The sequence below is a fragment of the Pan troglodytes genome, chromosome 10 (genome assembly GCF_028858775.2).
Source record: "Pan troglodytes isolate AG18354 chromosome 10, NHGRI_mPanTro3-v2.0_pri, whole genome shotgun sequence".
Taxonomy (NCBI): Eukaryota; Metazoa; Chordata; class Mammalia; order Primates; family Hominidae; genus Pan; species Pan troglodytes.
In genome coordinates, this window is record NC_072408.2 from 69,331,259 (window position 1) to 69,351,228 (window position 19,970).

Consider the following 19,970-nt stretch of genomic DNA (forward strand, 5'->3'; position numbering starts at 1 on the left):
CTTCCTTTCCCAACAAACATGACATACAGTGATTAGTAAAATACAAATAATAAATCCTTAAAGTGATATGTTCTCCCTTAAAAAATGAATTGGTAATGCCCAGCAACCCTTTAAAAAAAAGTAGATGTTTGAGAGCCTTGCTGACTCTGTTATTTCAACAACATGCATCCACTATAAGTATCTAAGAATTCACAGGATTCATAGACAACATATAAATGTCCCCGAGAAAGGACAACAAAAGGGAACTGTGAAGTATTACAGCAAAATGGGCCACATACCTAAAGACAGAGAACAAGGTGGTGCATGCATGTTAGCTCTGGGTCTAGTGAAATGGTTCAAAACCCACCTCCACCACTTTCTAGCTGACTGATGAAGTTAACCCTTGGAGCCTCGGTTTCATCATCTCTAGGATGATATTTTGCTTTCATAGCAAGGACCCACTTTTCAAAAATCTTTCCAACAATGTTAACATAGTTTGCAAATACCTAAGAGTTATAAAACTTCTTTTCCTGCCTCTTTTTATTTCTGTTACAAACCTATATATAATCTACTACCCAGGAAATGCCAATCTTAGGAACTATGTCCCATGCCCAGCTGCATGTTTCTCTGATTACACTACTGTGGTTTTACAATGACAATCATTTAATTTCTGGGGAAAAAAATGCTTTTCAATTAAAACTATTTTTCTGGCCATATGAGATCCTCAAGTTAATATTACTTTTTTAAAAAACACAATTGTTTCAGCCAAACTTAGTGCACAGATATCCATGGCGAATTCCAGAAGTAATAGGGGCGCAAATATAAAGCGAAGAGTTTACGGCAGAACTGACCACCAAGAGGAGGGAAGCATTGTAACAATCTGTCTCTAAACACTAACATTAGTGGACCAGCATTAAAACTCAGAGCACTAATTATAACCTTGAAAAAAAGTTTTTTCTTCATTTTATCTAACCAAGCTCAAAATAGAAGCTTCTTTTTCACTGTGAACAAAACCGTAGCTAGCAACTTTTTATGTCTAGGAAGCTTTGCGAATGACTACTTTATTTGGCCTATGATATATCTGGAAGATTTTCAATGCCTTTTCATTTGTCTTAGGTATTGCCAACCCCAGAGCTTCACTGATTTTACTTTTTTTTTTTCATTAGAGTAAAAGCTGCCGATGAAAAGCTCTAGTGTAGAAATCCTATTTATGGAAGAACTAAGTTCTGCCTGCCCACGAGGGGTTTGGGTTTCGACACAGAGCCTCATCTGGTCATTTCCACATCTTTCCAGGGAGTTGGGGGAAACAATTTGTAATACTGACTTTGCAAAGATGACATGCGAGATTATTTTTAAAAGAAGATGGTAGAAATCCAGGTCAAAATTTCTCAGGGAAAAGTCAATTCTAGACAAGAAATTCTATCACAGAGAAGTATTCCCTTTCAGGATCTAAAGAGAAAAGACACTTGCTCAATCACACCTAAGTCTAGCTCATGTTTAACATCCACCCCTTTATTATTTTAACTGTCATTCTACCTGAGGAGTTGATATCTGACAGGTCTACATCTGAATTATTGTAAATGTATGTATTTTCATATGAGTATGCAAAGACATTCAAAGTAAACAAAAATAAATGCTAATTAATTAAATTATAATGCAAAAGCAGGGCTTCCTCACCTACAACTTTGTTAAATTTAGATCTCTTTGGAAAACACATTGTAAAAACAAAATATCTAAGAATTTACGGGCAATTTTCTTAAGAAAATTTTGCTCATGCAGTTGCCAGAAATGAGAATGGATTCACCAGTACGTTGTGATAAAAGTTCTGATTGGTTGGTAAAGAAGTATGGAATACTTACGTGCCAAGCCGAAGCGCTTTGTACAGCTAGATACATGCTTTCTAATTCAAAGTGGTAGGTTTTGTCATTGTTTGAAACTACTTGATAACTAGAATTTTATATAATTTTTCCCACCAAAGTTACATTGTAATTTGCATTGCTGTGTAGTTTAGCCAGATCTGTTGTCCAAGCACAGAAAGAGTGGGAAGAAAAATGTGCTTGTTAAGTGACTGCCCTGTTTCTCAGCACACACTGTGCTTTGCAGATGTTCACTTGTATCTCCTATGTTGCTTTATAGGATATTAGAAAACCACCCAATGGAACTGATAAAAATGAGTTGGAACTTGTGACCAGCAAATGGATGAGAGGAGTGTGAATCCCCCAAATCTTATGGATATAGTGTGCTTTCTTTGATGTTCCTGCCAAAGTGAGGCTGGAAAGCTAGGAAGATCTGTAAGACGTGTGCCAGCACAAAGTGACTACAATTCAAAAGTTCCAAAAACCTTGCTTGAAACAATTGCAAATAGCTCATCATTTTAAACCAGTGAACCCAAGGCTGAGTGTTTCATCAATTTACAGAAAACCAAGAAGAGAAATCTGACAACTATCCCAGTGTATGACTTACCATGGAGATCTTCAAGTAGAATCACTTTGGTTTGGGTCTCATTTTCATATTATAACACAAATTTGTGTATGTGGGTTAAGATTCATATTTGATAGGAACTGCTGGGAATTCTTGCAGTTATATCCTCAAAAGACAAAATAAGCACAACCAACAGAATTGTGAAGCAATAAAGTTGGTTATGGATGAAAACTGGGCTGAACAGTCATAGGACATGACTTGTGCCTTTGACCTAAAATGTGCTTTTCTTTCCTTATCTACCCAGTGTAATGGTACTACTCTTTCAACCATCTTGAATTCACTCACACTTATTCGTCAAATCCTGCTCAGCTATTCCCACTACCCACAAAGTGTACCTTTTTCGTATTACCTACTTTTTATACATTAGCTCATTTTCCCCCAAACAGTGCAATAAAGTAAAAAATATTACTCTATTTTATAGAAACTTGCAGCTCAGAAAGGATAAGAAACTTGCAAGTTGATCCAAAATAAATTTCTAAAAAGCATCAAAAGGTTTCATTTCTGCATAATATTAAGGACTAAATTATAGGAAAACTCTCTCCCTATAAAACACTGTAAAATGCTGGATAAAATGTAGCATCCCTTATAAAATGAAAAAACAATTAGCCCACTAGCACTGGAAGTCATCAAGAAAATTGTTCTGTCTCAACAGATGCAGGGGGGCAGTTTGAGGTTTTTCTACTATTTTCCTAGTCCTGGAACCTATTAAGATGAGAAAGTAACATGAAAGTGATCCTGAAAAAATAAACCAAAACCTGGCTATTTCAATAAATAAATTGTAAGGGGGAGAGAGACAGAGACAGAGAGAGAGAGACACAGAGAGAGAGGGAATAGAAAGGAGAGACAAAGGGTAAATATTTGAGTAAAGGAAATGTTAGAAATATATGAGTCAACTGCAGTGTATAGATCTTATTGAGATCCTGATTTTGACAAATCTAGGAGGAACTATTAATGAGTTAATCATGGATATTTGAACAGTGGTTTGATTCTATTAAGAAATTAACTTGTTAGGTGTATTATTAGTATATTTATTATTTTTTAGTCTTCATCTTTTGACTTACATAGCAAAATATTTATAAATAAAATGATATAAAGTCTGGGATTTAGTGAAAAATAATCCACTGTGTAGTGTGTGTAGTGTGTGGGTGTGGAGGAAATATAGGAGCATACAGATAAGACAAGATTGAGCATGAGTTGATAGTTATCAAGGCTCGGTGATGAGAATATAGAGGTTCATTATACAATTGTATCTACTCTTGTGTACGCTTGAAATTTTTCATAATAATTAAGTTAAGGAAACAAAGTGGTTCTAGGCCTGTAACATCACTGGGACATATGGCAAGACAAACCCATCTGGAAGGGTTGTACTCTCAAATAGGCTATATGAAGTTATCATACATAAAGCCTCCTGGAAGATGAACTCACAAACCAAAATTAGCAAACACTTGAAGAATTAATTATTAGTGAAGGCTAGCTCTTACATGCATGTACACACACACACACACACACACACACACACACGCTCTAAGAATCAGAGCTATAAGAATTCCAAATAATGGAAGTAATGAGCAGAGCCTATAAAAAGTACATTCAAAACAAACACATGAAGGAAGGAACTGAAAACATAAAGAACAGGACAGTTTTTAAAGCACCAGGGATATGTGAAAATAACATCAGTAACAACATCAGTGAGTTCTAGAATGAAAAATTAAAATTGCTGGCAGTAAAAACTCAAAGGACAGGTAAAAGGCAGATTAAACCTAAATGAAGAAGGGAAAAGTGAACCAGAAAATCTGAGAAAATAACCTAAGATACAGCACAGAGAGATAAAGACAGATGAAACATACTAGACAGGATAAGAAATATGGAGGGAGAATAAGAAGATTCTAAATATACATCTGACAGCAATTCCAGGCAAAGGGAACAAACTTAATTTTAAAATTGAGTATAGAACCCTAAACCCCAAAATGAGAGAATCCACATTTTTCCCAAGCATTCATGAACTGTTTATGAAGATTGGTCACAAAATAAGTCTAATCAAATATCAAATAATTGATATGAAAAACACATGAACTGAGCACAAAGCAACTAAAGTGAACTCAATAATCAAAAGACCAGATAAAAGACATTAGAGAAGACTCAAATAAATGGTGAGATCATCTTTGGTCATGTATAGAAAGTACAAATGCCAGGAAATTACCAAAAGTATTTTTCTTGGAACTTGAAAAGCCTATTCTAAAGTGTATATGCAAGAGAAAATGGCTAAGATTCACCAAGAAAATTTTGAAGAAGAATAAAATGAAGGAGGGTGGGTTGGGGGTGGGCTGCTTATCCTATCATCTTTATAACAAGATGCATTATACCATCATTTTAATTTAGACAATGGTATTGGCATAGTGACAGCCAAATAAAACAATAGAACTAAGGAAAATCACAAAGCAAATCTAATATGGAAACTTGACAGATGATAAATGGGTGTAACAGATCACTATGAAAGGGACTGATTATTTATTAAACGGTGCTAAAATAATTATCAGTCCATGTGAGAAAAAATGCATAGACCCTTCACATCATTGCAAAAAGAAACCACTTATAATAAAGATATGAATACCCAAAAGCAAACCTTTAACATTTTTAGAAAATGGTATAGAAAAATATTTTTATGGCCTTGGAGTAGGGAAAAATTTCTTTAAACTATATCAAATCCATAAAAAAAGAACTGATAAATATAAATATATGAAGATTAAATCTTTTTTCATAACAAAAACACCATAAATAAAAGATATGATACCAACCAGAAAAAGATATTTGTAGTACCTAAAACCACAAAGATTAAGTAACAAAAGTAACGAATCCTATAAATAAATAAGAAACGAACAACCCATAGAAAATATTTTTTGAATAAATAAATGATAGAACACAAAATAAAATGGCCAATCAACATAAAATATGTTCAACTCCAGTAGCAACACCAAAATGCAAATTAAAACAAGATACCATTGCACACAAATAAGATAGGTAAAGAACTCTGATTTACCATTGGTGGAGGTGAGGTGTAAGTTAGTCCAATTTGGATTTGTGGTAGTGACTTGGCAATAGCTAGTAATTTGACGATGTCTATATCTTATGACCCAACAATTTGACTTCTAGGAATATGCCTTAACAAGACTTTATGTGCACAGGGAGTTATAGACAAGAATATCCACTGTAACACCGTAAATGCAAAATAAAAAATCATTTTTGAAAACAAATTTTCTTCAACAAGAGAATGAATTAACTGTTATATATCCCCCCCCCACCACCACCACTTTCTTTTGAGACAGGGTCTTGCTCTGTTGCCCAGGCTGAAGTGTGGTGGTGCGATCATGGCTCACCACTGTCTCAACCTCCCAGGTTCAAATGATCCTCCCACCTCAGCCTCCTGAGTAGCTGGAACAACAGGCACCTGCCACCACACCCAGCTAATTTCTCTACAAAAAGTATTTTTTGTAGAGATGGGGTTTTGCCATGTTGCCCAGGCTTGAATTCCTAGGCTCAAGCAATCCTCCTGCCTTGGCCTCCCAAAGTGCTGGGATTACAGGTGTGAGCCACTGTACCTGGCCAATGTTGTATATTCCTAACAGTGAAATTCAGTATAGCAAACATGAATGAATGGTATCTGTGTACTATTATAAATAAATCTCAAAAACGATGTTGAGCAGAAATGATATGATACCATCTGTATAAAAATTAAAATATGACATGTTGGTTATGGATATATACAAATTTTCAAAGTATGAAAACAGGCTTCTGCATAAAAAATACCAAATTCAGGATAGTACATATCTCTGGGGAAGATGGGAGGCGTAGGGGAATTTGATTAAGAAATGAAACATGGGAGACTTCAATACAATGTAATGTTTCCTTTCTTTAAAAATAATAAAAAAGCAATTATTACAAAATACTAAAATTTAGCAAAGCTAGGAATGGATAAGTGGGTATTTTTTCTATGTTATTATGCATTATTTTCTATGTTATTATGCAATTGAAATGTTTATAATTTTAAAAAGCATAGAATTGCACAGAATTACCGACATTTGTTCAAATTCACATAGAAATGAAAATTTAAAAATCATTACCAAATATTTTTTGGAAAATGATTCTACATTAGTAGAGCCAGAATTCTACCCTTACTCCAAAGCTGGAGTCATTCCTCAAATTTCAGACCCCCTCTCCTTTCTTTTTCTGATCTTACCCTGAGGGTTCATCATGTTCTTCTCTGTGCTAGCACAGTACATTGTTTAAGGCACCACCTTGGCATTTTGTTTTTAAAACTAAATTGCAGTTAGTTGTACCTGTGTTTCCTCACCCAGAGACTAAGCTCCTGGGGGCACCATACCTGGTATATGAAAATACAGAGGGAGGGTGGCTAGGGTGTGGCTTCTGCTCCTAACTAACTCTTGTGATGACTTACCAGAAACTAATCACCAAGTTCTATAAATACTTATTCTTGCAAAATAATCAATTTCCAAAGAATGTAAGAGAATCAAAGATTGTGTTCCAGCCTTTCTCATGAATCAACAGGAGGGGCAGAACTGTTACAAACAGTATTTGTGGGAAGAAATAAACAACCTATAGTTTATTTGTTTCACTTGGGGATTTTTCAAGCCCTCAGAAGAGGGAAAGGAATCTTGCTGATGTGGATTGAGCCTACTCCAGTAGTATAGTCATGGGCTGGATTTCATTACTTAGCCATAATTCAGTCAGTTCTGAAATTAGGTCCCATTCTAGAAATGACTGCAGAGATAATTCTACATTAAACTCCTGGGTTCATATATGTTGAATAGTACAATAAATATAAACATATTAAATAGCACAGTGCATAGAAATTATACAGTAAATCAATATAAATTGAATTATGTAACATTGGAATGGGAGTGTAAATGGGAGAACCATCTTGTTCAACCTTTAAAAATATTATCAAGTGGCTTTTCTAATTGACAGTACTTTATGAAAAACAGTATGAGGGAACATAAAGTAATATATATTATAATATTACTTCTCCTTTGAAAGTGTTTTGTCCTTTTCAACATGAGGAGGTCAGTGTCCCCATGCAGCCTGCAGCCTCTCCTACATTTCCCCCTCGCCTCCCATGGCAACACGGGTTAGCCAGACACTGAGCTTTTTGTGATGTGTGTGTGAGGACAGAGAGAAGGGGAGCAAAGCTTCAGGGAGGTCTTGAGGTGGAAAAATTTGTGACGCACACGATTTGGTGACTGAAGAAGAATTCTTTCTTGAGGGTTCTATAACACAATAGTTACGGTCACCCTATGTGCATTTAAAAATTCCTAGTTGGTCTCAAGCCCTTAATGCACACCAAAGCCCTTTAAGAGGCTTCTCAAACTACTTGTTCATGGAAAGATTATGAGACAAAGCCAACCTGTGTGGGTTTGGTTCTTCTGTTTCAGAACCTGACTAGCAAAGAGCCTGGGAGAAGTACATAAACTTATTGAACATGTAACTCATAAACTAAAAGATTCAAACTCTGTACACAGAATTCTGTATGCAGTCATGAAGAAATCCCTTCTCATTTATGATCATACATTTGCCTTAGGGAGTCCAAGTTTGCCCTCTTCACTGCCTTGGGTGCCCCACTATCTTCCTGAGGTAGGTACAGTCCTCCTGCAAGTTTCTCCCTGAGAGAAGAGCACCTCCAACAGAATTGATGAGGACTGAAATGCCGTTGCCCTTGTCTTAGAAAATGCCTCCTTCATAGCTTTCCTGGCATAGCTAAATGTGAGATAGGGCTAAGCCTGTGAGATCAGGCTAATGGCCTGATATGCATGCCACACCTGATACTTCAGAAGGAAGCCAGCCAAGGAAGTGTTTTTTTCCCCCACTTAGTAATAAAGCTAAAATTCTCTCCCTCGTCAAAGTCTAGTTAACACATTAGCACCCCCCTCCCCCTTTTCTGGTCTCCTGTCATTATCTTCCATACAAGAGAGAGGGCTTGATAATAACATATCTTAAAGGGGTTTTTAATTGCTCCTTACAGTGAATGCTGAATCTAACGCTTTAAAAACAACTGAGTAGGATGCCACTTAAAAGCGCTTCCTCCAGGTTTCTCACCACCTCTCTCAGTACCACGGCACTCCCAGCCAGGGGAGAGTTGCTCATTTCTGCAAAGATTGGAAGCAGGTCCAACAGAACTTCTTCAGCAGAATCTGAGGATGCTCATTTGTGAACAAACTGTCTGCTCTCTAACGTCCCGTCACTTACTGGACTTTTGCCAGCCCCAGGAAACACCATAATGAAACACTCACATTTATGAAATTCACAATTAGGGACCGTGGCTCTAGCAACATTAGCTCAGAGAGCATCAACTTTAAATATGCTCAAAAATCAAACTGGAGAGCTTACAGTATCCCATCGTGGCCATCCCTTTTCGTTTTGGAACTGAGATTGGACCAATTGTTATGAAAGGCTGCATGTTTTAGTCTTCCCTGGTCTTTCCCTCTTGGGTGGCTTGGGTTTGTGCAATACAGTACTTAGTGAAGGAAAAGCAGAGCCCAGCTCAGGACTTCTTAAGTGAGTGAACAGAATCCAATAAGAAGCCCTCAAATGTGTGTCAAAATGAAGATCTACCAAAGAGTGAAGGCACCTACTAAAGGCTATTACCTCATAAGGCTCAAAGGGCGGGTGGGGGGTGCCCACAGTATGCGATCACTACCCCCCACAGGACAGCAGGCTTGGTCAATGGCTGAACATATAAGCATTCCCCAATGGTACCACTCAGCCAGCCACCTTTGCATCAGAAGCCAAAGTATCCTTGAGCTACATCTTGACATCAGGATACTCCCTGGAGCATAAAGAAATGCAGGAATTTACAGCGTGGAGGTTCCTAAGCCTTAAAGAGTTAATGCAGCAAAGGAAATGCCTAAGTTAACCTTAGAATTGTATTCACTAGCTAGATTTACTTGATTTTATTTTTACAGAAATTTGACAAAAGAAGCAATCTGTAAATGCAATGAAAACAGCTTCCTCCATATGTCTCACTACTGGCATGAGCACGGAGCCGCGCCACCCCATCGTACCTCCGTGTGTCAGATTACGGGCTCAGAATACCCATCGGAAACACTCAGACTTCTAGCTGTTCCAAGAAAGCCGTAGGGCTTTCAATAATAAGCTGTAAAACGAGCTTAAGAATCACTGAGGTTGCTGTGCAAATGTATAACCCTCACCGGAAGTGCTATGGACTGAATTGTGTCCCCGTAAGTCATATGTTGAAGCTGTAACCTCAAAAGTAACTATATTTGGAGATAGGGCTTTTAGGAGGTAATTAAGGTTAAATAAGATCCTAAGCATGGGGTCCTAATCCAACAGGACTGGAGGATTCATGAGAAGAGGAAGAGAAAGAGATCTCTTCTTCTCTTCACATGCATGAACTGAGAAAAGACCATGTGAGCACACAGCAAGAAGGCAGCCGCCTGCAAGCCAGGAAGAGAACCCTCCCTAGCCCCTGACCATGTTGACACCCTGATCTTGGACTTCCCGTCTCCAGAACTGTGAGAAAATGAATGTTTGCTGTTTAAGTCACCCAGTCTACGGTATTTTGTTATAGCAGCCTGAGCCGACTAAGACAGAAAGAAAAATGTATTTTAGTTAATGCCATATGTGTAGGTGTACACATATGAATTTTAAAATTAACCAGGGTGATGGAGTGAGCTGCTTCACTCAGGCATCTGACAGTTACTCTTGCCAAGTTTTATCTCAATACACAGAGATCTGAGGCTGCATCCAAAGCATCTGAAAGAGGGTGTGCCTATGGAATAGGTTTTTATATAGCTTATGCTGTAAAGCCTGTTCCTAGCATCTATTTTTTTAAAAGAAGTTCACTGTAAGCTTATGAACTCATCGTGATAAACCTAGACTTGAACATTTACAGTAAATAATAACTGGAAGGTTAAACTATGACATCATGAGGTCCCATCCAGCTCTGGATTTTGATGGACATTTTTTGACCAGTACTTCCTTAGTTTGCCAGGATGGAAGACCTAAAAATGAACTGCATTTTGCAGTGAATTATACCTAATTAAAGTTTAATGACTAGATTACATTCCTCTCTGATATGGTTTGATTCTGTGTCCCCACCCAAATCTCTCTTGAATTGTAATCCCCATGTGTTGAGGGGGAAACCTGGTGGAAGGTGGTTTGATCATGGGGGTGGTTCCCCCTATGCTCTTCTCATGAGAAGATGAGATAGTGAGTTCTCATGAGATCTGATGGTTTATAAGTGGCAATTTCCCCAGTGCTCTCTCTCCTGCAGCCCTGTAAGATATGATTTGCTTCTCCTTTGCCTTCTGCCATGATTGTAAATTTCCTGAGGCCTCCTCAGCCATGTGGAATTGTGAGTCAATTAAACCTCCTTTCTTTATAAATTAGTCTCACGTAGTATCTTTATAGCAGCATGAGAACAGACTAATACACTATCCTACAGTAACATAGAAACATACATGCTGAACTCTTCAACATAACCTTATGTGTTTCCTTTTAATGTTACCATTAACCCTTCAGGCCACAATACAACCAAGTGGATCCAGTGAAAGACCATCCTTAATAGAAATGTCTCAGATACAGCTAAAGGCAAGAGCAAATCTAGAAAACATCCATTTTCTCAGACCACACTGAAAGAGGGCATCATATTGGCAATCTATCTATTCAACTGTTAGACCAAACATTAGAGAAACCTATGCCATTGCTTTCTTCATAAAAGGTTAAGAGTGGTAATATCAACATCTAGCATTCAGCCACATCAATCCTAATATGTCCTATTCTAGTTAGGAGAGTGCAAAATAAGTCAAATGACCTTCCTGAGTCCTGCCATTTTATAACATGAAATAAAAAATCTAAGTAATGTTAAGTTAATATGTTCTGAATTCTTCTAGAATCCAGAAGCCAAAATGGAGTAATAACACATTCCTTACTATTACCTCATAGTTGTCTTAAATGTGATAAATAAATTTGTCTGTGTTTGAATATACAACTACAGTCAGCCCTCTGTATCAATGGGTTCCATATCCATGAATTTAATCAACCACGGATCAAAAACATTTGGATAAAAAAAGGATGGTTGTGTCTGTACTGAACATGTACAGACTTTTTCATGTCATTATTCCCTCAATAATATAGTGTGTCAACTGTTTACATAGTATTTATATTGTATTAGGTATTATAAGTAATCTAGAAATGATTTAAAGCATATGTAGGGTGTGCATAAATTATATGCAAATACTACACCATTTTATAGCAGGGACTTGAGTATCTGTGAATTTTGGTATCAGGAGTCCCAGTACCAATCCCCTGCAGATACTAAGGGATGACTGTATATAGCTTAAAAATGGGCATATGCATGTTCAAACAGAAGCTCTGATAATGGCAAGTATGGAATAAATAGATTTCAGTTCAACATTTATTAATTATCCATTATTAATTGTCAGGGATATATAGTGGCCCTGAGAATATTACTTAAAGTAAGAGAATAAATTATTTTATTTTTCATTTGATTATCCCAAAATTCTATGTACCAGTATTTCTATCAAAAAATTAAATCCAAAATGATGACTGACATCTCAAAAGCTTCCAGAGACTAACTTTCTGAGTTGAATATATCCACAATACAGGATTAAAAAAAAATTAGAATCTGCCGCTTCTCCTCATTTTTTTTTTTTAAAAAGATGATTTAGGGACAATTTCCTCATTATATAAGCACTCTCTTGGCCTTTGCACATCAGGCTTAGTAGAAGGCTGTAAGTAGAGGCGAAAACACATTTCTCCTGCTGATTCTGAACATCTAATGATTTTGTTCAATCTTAACCTATCTTACTCTTTATTCTATTACTGAAATTATTTCAGGAAACATTTCGCCAAATTCTTTTTTTTTTTTCTGTTATGGGGTCTCACTCTGTTGCCCAGGCTGGAGTGCAGTGGTGCAATCTCAGCTCACTGCAACCTCTGCCTCCCAGGCTGAAGTGATCCTTCCACCTCAGCCTCCCGAGTAGCTGGGACTACAGGTGGGTGCCACCACACCCAGCTAAATTTTTGTATTTTTGGTAGAGATGGGATATTGCCATGTTGACCAGGCTGGTCTCAAAATCCTGAGCTCATGCAATCTGCCTGCCTTGGCCTCCCAAAGTGCCAGGATTACAGGTGTAAGACACCATGCCCGGCCTCACCAAATTCTTGAATATTCCATTTTATTTCCAAATATATATATATATATACAAATTAACTTCTTTTGCCAAAATAATTCAATTGCATTCCATTTTTATACTTACTATGAGAACTTCCTATGCCTATACAATAATTTTCCTGTCATTATTGTTCTATGTATTCAATGGAGATTGAGTTGGGCCATGTAATTATCTCTCCTCAGTTCCTAACAATCCTGTGGCAGTTGCCATAATAAAAATTATTTCCCAGGGATACCAGGGATGCGACATTATATTTTGGAAGCATATTAAAGTCCCAATATGAAGAATAATGTGTTACTATGCAGTATACTCCTAAAAGTATAATTCCAGATTAAAATTTTCAAATGTCAATACAACTCTATAGAAAGTTAACACCACATTTAGCTTCTTGACTTGAGGGTTTATCCCATACCCTAACGCCAAACCTTTCTCTCTTCCAGTTACTTTTCATAACCATGATCAAACCATTTAGCTAAATTATTATCTTACTTTCCCTACTTATAAATTCTGGATAACAACTATATTTGTTCCTTATTTGCTATATGTGATATGTCTGCTTGTGAGTTTCATGGTATATTCTGCTTTAAAATAAATAACCACCCAATTTTCCCTTCCATTAAGGCAAGACTTAAAATCGGTTTTTAAAACCTGAATAAACCTGCAACTTGAATTTCTTAGGATAAGTTAACATACGAAAACTGTTACTGAAATTTTTGACATGACTTTTAATCATTACAGATTCATGTGATGAGTTTTACGAATGACATTAAATAAAGGAAATATTCTTCCCTTTCTTTTAAGCCCTTGCCTTAAACTTTCCAATGTGATTAATGCAGTATTTATCTCAGGGTTTTTACTCCACTGAGTGGGGTATGGGAGCAATGGAGGGAGAGTAGGGGAAGCTAAAAAGCACAATAAGGCAAAGAAATTCTCACTTTCCATGGGAATATTCCCTACAAGGGCCAAGAGAATATCGAATACTAAACATATTCACTGGGGATGAGAAGCAAGAGTTTGCACTTAAATTGACTTCAGAGTACAGATGCCAAAGCAAATAAATCACTGCAAGTGGAATACTTTGAAAGGTAAATGGATCTTAAAAATATTTGTGTACGTTAAATTTTCTAATCGGAAGTGTTCATTACTGTCAGATATAATAAGGGCACATGTCCATCAGGATCTGGAGATCTCCTCCAGGTAGTTGATTCATTATTTTTAGGCCAATGCGTAGCACAGCAGACACCCTCCACAGATGTTACTGAATGAGGAAGGGAAAACCAAACGTTAAGCATGCAATGCTTTACCTAAACTAAACCTGTATTCATTTGAGTGAGAAGTAAAATCCCCAAAGTCCTTAGATTACTTCAATCCTTACACATTTTTCATCAATAAGAATTCCAGAAAAATGAGCAAGCTTGAATTCCCATCTGACTTAGCTACTAAAGCCATTAACAGAATAAAATGCAGAACACACTTCTCTGTCCTAGGATCCCCTGTACCCAGCCAAGTGCATCCTCAAAAGTTGCTATTTCACTTTGTTTTGTCATTGCGGTATGACTTACAACCCTCAAACCATCTATAAAGAATTATAATACATGAACAGCACTTTTACAGGTTACGTAGTCTCCACAGTGACTCCATTCTGGGTTTTTTTTTCCCCCCTTACAGGAATCTTTTGTAATCGAAGTAAAAAGACTTCAATCATCTTTTGATTGGGGATTGGAGTCACATTTATGGATAGATAAAAAATGACCTATTTGTTTTCCTAAAATCCCACTGGACATAAATTTCTGATCATAGATCACCAAGGGCCTCTTTAGTCTGTAACCACACCTTGAATATTCATCAAGTCACCCAGGCATTGGTCAAAGAGAAGTCACCTAAGTGGATTTACCCATATATCCAGGTTCTGTTAAGGAAATGGCAATCCCCAAATTCCAAGTTAATGGGATAGTGGCCCCTGTAAAATGAAGTGATGACCACATGAGAAGAGGCAACCAGAATAAAGGGAAACAGAAGAATGAAGCATGGAAAGTTGTAGACAGCGTGGGTGCCTCACTCAGCTTGGCTTCAGCCTATATCCTGGAGCCAGTGTGACTCAGCCTTAGCCCCAGGGATGGGCCTGGATTGCTTCGGTTTGGTGGGGTTCCTGAACAGGGAAAACTGATATAACCCGGCAGGATATACCAGCCCTGAATCACTGCATATCCCAAAGGAAAAATGACCTTGGGGAGGCCACTCTCCTCCAAGTTCATTTTTATAAACCTCCAGAAAGATTCAGAAAGTACTGGACCAATCAAATACCACTGTGATTGCTAAACAGTAACTTGGCTGAGAACAGAGAAAGGTGAGATGGCAAAACTGATATTTTCTTCAGGGTTCAAACTAGTCTTGGAAATGTAGCGAGTCAAAAATGATAGTTTTGCAAGTCTAGAGATGAAATAAAGCCACCTTTCCTCTGAAGAGTGACATTGCCGGTGACTGCTTCCCAAGCAGCTAATAAGTAAAGCTAACTCATTGAATCATGCCATTCGTTGGCACTATTTTAAGTGCTTTACATGTATTAATTTATTTCATCCTCAGGGCAACCCGAAAAGGTAGGAATTATTATCATTCTGATTTTGTTAGTAAAGAAATGGAAACCTAGAGAAGTTAAGTAACTTGTCCAAAGTTATTCGGCACACAAGTTAGCACACAAGTTATCTGGCACACAAGTTAGGTGTGGCGGCGCACGCCTGTAATTCCAGCTACTTAGGAGGCTGAGGCACGAGAACGTCTTGAACCTGGGAGGGGGAGGTTGCAGTGAGCCAAAATCGTGCCACTGCATTCCAGCCTGGGCGACAGAGCAAGTCTCTGTCTCCAAACCCCCCCCCCAAAACTCAAAGTTATTCAGCACACAGTGGCTGAGCTGGTGCTCAACACCAGGTGTGGTGTGTACACATCTGCACTTTGCCATCTGCCTCGCTATCTTTTCCCTTCCCTGAAAGCTTGGAATAGTGCCCTGTGACCAACCACAGACAGAGTGGTGAGGACAAGCAGAGCGTGGTGTCTGTGTGAGACAGTGACACATTGCCCAAATTCTGGCCCTGCTAGGATGAGAGTTGTTCCTGGCCTGGCTCCTCAGAGACCCTCCTCACTAGTCTCAGGACATCTCTACTAGCTGCTCTCCTCTACATAGATTCTCAGTTAAAAGAAAATCTAAGATGACAGATTTCATCAGGGCTATGTACTGAGAGCAAACTTCAAATGAATCCTAGATGATAAAAAAGAAAACCAGAAAGAGCAGAGACCTGGCTGTATATAATGCCCTTTGTGCAACACCCAGGGAGCTTCCAGGGCAATTAGGAACATCATCTCCCACAGGAGTTTTAGTTCATAAAATTTCTGAGTTGCATGGTTTGTATGTTCATGCCTTAAACCCTAAAATAAGTTTTTTCTCCATCTAATTTGCCTCTTTGGTGCTGAGCTTTTGAAGCTGCAATAAAGGAAGGATGGGGAACACATTCGCAAATGATATTTAAAAACACTGAATGAAAGAGCTTCATTCTTTGTTTGTTTTAATTCCCCTGGCATTAAAGGACAGACATTTTTTCCCCCTGGGTATGTGGATCGTCATTGAGGTGCCTGAAATACCCAGTATATCTTACTGAAAAGCTATTTTTAAAATCACTTGATTTAGAAAACTCCAATCATGGTAATTTCATGGGAATTCTTAGTACAAAAATTAAAGTTTTAAATTACTATGCAAAAATTGTGTATTCAAATAATCTTAATTAGGAAATACCTCCATCGATGCATATATATCAGGTCTCTCTAATGTCTGTCCCTGATACAAAATTATTTTGAGGGATGTTTTGTGAGTTACAGTTCCTGTGGTCAGTAATAGCAGTAAGGATGCAATATGAGACAAGGAGTCAAAAATGTCATTTCTAGTCTCTCTTGATTCGACCACATTCAATCTCTGGGCTTGAGAATGTCATCTAACTTCTCTTAGCCTATTTCCTCACATCCAAAAGGAATAACAGTTCCCACTTCAAAGTGTTGTTTCGTGGCTCAAATGAAATAATGCATGTGAAAGAGTTTAATATGCTACAAGACACTGTAATATAACATAATATTAAAGTTACAAACCAAATGTGGTGGCAGTGTGGTTCAATGAGGAAAACGCAGACATAGTCTAGCATAAAGAGGAATCAGCATGGCTGAATGCTTTACCCACTCATGACCCTGGGTGAGTCTGGCCTGGGTTCCCTCATTTGAGAAATGAGAATGATTAAAACGACCCCATCAGGACGACGTGGGGATTAGAAATAATACGTGTCAGGCCTCTAGCAGGGCGAGCACACAGTAGGTATTCAATAAGTGGCACCCGTTTTACATTAAAGAATTCATTTAATCAAGCCAAGTATGCTACATGTTTCAACACTCACAACAGCTGAGTACTGTTCTACTTAGAACAGTACATCCGTCGGTGGAGTCCCAAATATACTTCTGCCATGGCCAGCGCCCTGGGTTTATCCCACTTTAGACTCCAGTGGATTAAGGCTGTGCTTGCTGTATTCGCATTTCCTGCCTTAGCCCATCATTTCAGGAAACTTACTAATGGAGCCTCAGTTTAAAACATAAAATGAATGCAACTCAATGTGGCAACTCCAAGTACAGGCTTTCTCCTCTCCTGCTTTCACTAGATGAACTTAATTCACTTTTTGCCACTTGTTTAAGGACAGGGGTGGGGTCTGGGTAACAGGATAAGGAAAAAGCCCGAATGAATCCGCTGTTGTTATTGAGGCTGTTCAGTCTGACCAAAATAAGCAGCTTTTGAAATGAACTCCCCAGCTCCAGAGCGTCAGAGTCAGGCCCCGTGGAGGCGCTGGGAGCGGCGAGCAGGAGAGGGGCAGGAGCCCTATAGCGTCCAGCCCTGCCCCGCCCGGGAAAACCCAGTGCCCCACGCATCAGTCACCAAGCAGAGCGCGAGTTAGAAGAGTGAACCCGGGGAAGGGCACATGCAGCTGGGTTAGTCTCAACTCGACCATGCGACTTCGCATTCCTGTTTGGCAAACGCGCTTAGGCAAAACAGACTCGATGCTTACAATGATCCCAGCCCAAAATGGAGTGTCCCTGACTAGCAGGGAGGAGCTGATGCTCGCCATGAGGAAGCCCACCACGGTCACGGCGATGCCCAGGGCCAGCTGCAGCAGGGCGAGCAGCAGCGGGAACCGGCAGCCGCAGCAGGTCCGGGGCTCCTCCTCCCCGCACTCCTTGGGGGCCCCCGTGCCCTTCTTCGGCTCCATGTCGTCGGGCCTAGCGGCGTCCGCGGCCGGCGGGCCCCCCTGCCTCTGCTGGCCGCGGGGCTGCTTGTTCTTGCCCATGGCGCTGCGAGGCTGGGTGGGTGGGTGGGTGCGTGTGCGGCGCCCTGGGCCCTGGAGCGCGGCGCACGGCTGGCTCGGCCTGCCCTGGTATTCGAATTATGGAGGCTGAACAAATATGGAAAACATTTGGAGCCGACTCACCGAGCCTCCAAAGGCCACGGGGAGCCCGCAGCAGAGGGGGGATTCGAGGGGGGTCGCCAACTGCCAACGCGCCGGGACGCAGCGCCTGCCGGGCCCCGGGCAGGGTTTGCAGGTCGCCCGCGGAAACCGGCGCGGGTCCCTTGGCCGCCTGAACCTCTGCACTTCAGACAGGCTGCGAGTGCGCGCGTGTGCGAGTGCGGGGCGTCTGTTTTCCTCACTCAAAACTCCAGGATTGTTTTGGTTTTGCTTTCTGTGAAGTGCAATGCAAGGTGATGAATGTTGAAATTGTTTGAGCTTAATTAATACACAGTTTAATCCAAAATAGGCATTGCTGGGCTCTAAGCTGCGAAGTCATTTCCAGAAGTTAAGTCGTTGTTACTTTCCTACAGAGGCACAGGCTCTTTTCTTCCTACTTTCTGTAACCCAGCTGACAAATGAATAAAGGCATTTTTCGCATTTAGGTGTTTTTGAATCTTTCTAAAGATATCTTTCTAAAGATATTGGACTAATTGTGAACTCTTTCACATATATTATTAATTATTATTATTATTTTCCAAACAGGGGCTCACTGTGTTGCCCAGGCTGGAGTGCAGTGTCACCATCCTAGCTCACTGCAGCCTCAGACTCCTGGACTGAACAGCTTCTCTCTCCTCAGTCTCCAAGTGGCTGGGACTACAGGCAATCACCACCACATCTGGCTAATTTTTTTTAATTTTTTTCATAGAGATGGGATCTCATTATGTTGTCCAAACTGGTCTTGAACTCCTGGCTTCAAGGGATCCTGCTGCTTCAGCTTCCCAAAGTGCTGGGATTACAGGCGTGAGCCACCATGCACCCGGCCTCTCACGTGTATTTGTTTTTAAAAGCTCTGTTGGCTCACGCCTGTAATCCCAACACTTTGGGAGGCCGAGGTGGGCGGATCACAAGGTCAGGAGTTCAAGACTAGCCTGGCCAACACGGTGAAACCCCGTCTCCACTAAAACTACAAAAATTAGACAGGCGTGGTGGCACGCACCTGTAGTCTCAGCTACTCGGGAGGCTGAGGCAGGAGAATCGCTTGAACCTGGGAGGCAGAGGTTGTAGTGAGCTGTGATCATGGCACTGCACTCCAGCCTGGGCGACAGAGCAAGACTCCTAGTTGGTCTTCACTCATCTCCACAACAGTGCTTAGGGGGATTGGATTGACCATCTTAGAGATAGATGCTTTTACTCAGTCAATATTTAAGAGTTATTTTTAAAGCACCTACAATGTGCTTGGATATAAAGATGTTCAAAGTAGACTTGGTCCTGGCCCAGAGTCACAGAAGAAATCAATAAAACTGATTATTCTTATTCCCGCATACCTCTACTCAGTAGCACTTAGAGCAAATTTCAGCGAAACCACTAAAAAATGATCCCATCACTTTGGGGGTATTTATATCTCCTTTGGTATGGTCATTGTAACATTCAGAAAGCTATATTCAAAAATAAGTGACGTTGCCAAGATGTTAGGATAAAGGCTACTCCTAGCTTGTTTGCTATCGGAAAATTTAAAGAAAATCCAATTCCCTGCTGTTTGCTTTAGAATTAGAAACTAATCATCATCAGCTCTTTTTGTAAACTGCCAAGTCCCCACAAAAGTAACTTTGAAGACAAAAAGTATGTACTTCACCCTTACTTATTTTATGAACTTAGGTGTTCTCCTTATGCCTTCCATCTGGACCAGTGAGAAAAATAATGGTTCATGGAACAAATACATTTGCTTAGAAAACAGAATCTAAACCACACATCC

General features: G+C 39.5%; 1 protein-coding gene across 4 annotated transcripts in view; it reads right to left on the reverse strand.

Annotated features, from left to right (window-relative positions):
- Nucleotides 1-19,970, reverse strand: part of SSPN (sarcospan) — a 119,455-nt gene that overhangs the window by 27,798 nt on the left and 71,687 nt on the right. The window contains exon 1 of one of the 4 annotated variants that reach the window (XM_009425708.5): nt 17,780-18,189. The exons of 1 other annotated variant lie outside the window; for it this stretch is intronic. In XM_009425708.5, coding sequence (XP_009423983.1) covers nt 17,780-18,058 — 279 coding nt within the window. In that variant the 5' untranslated portion in view covers nt 18,059-18,189. 2 more of the 4 variants (XM_003313779.7, XM_001144827.7) reach the window with 2 other exon arrangements.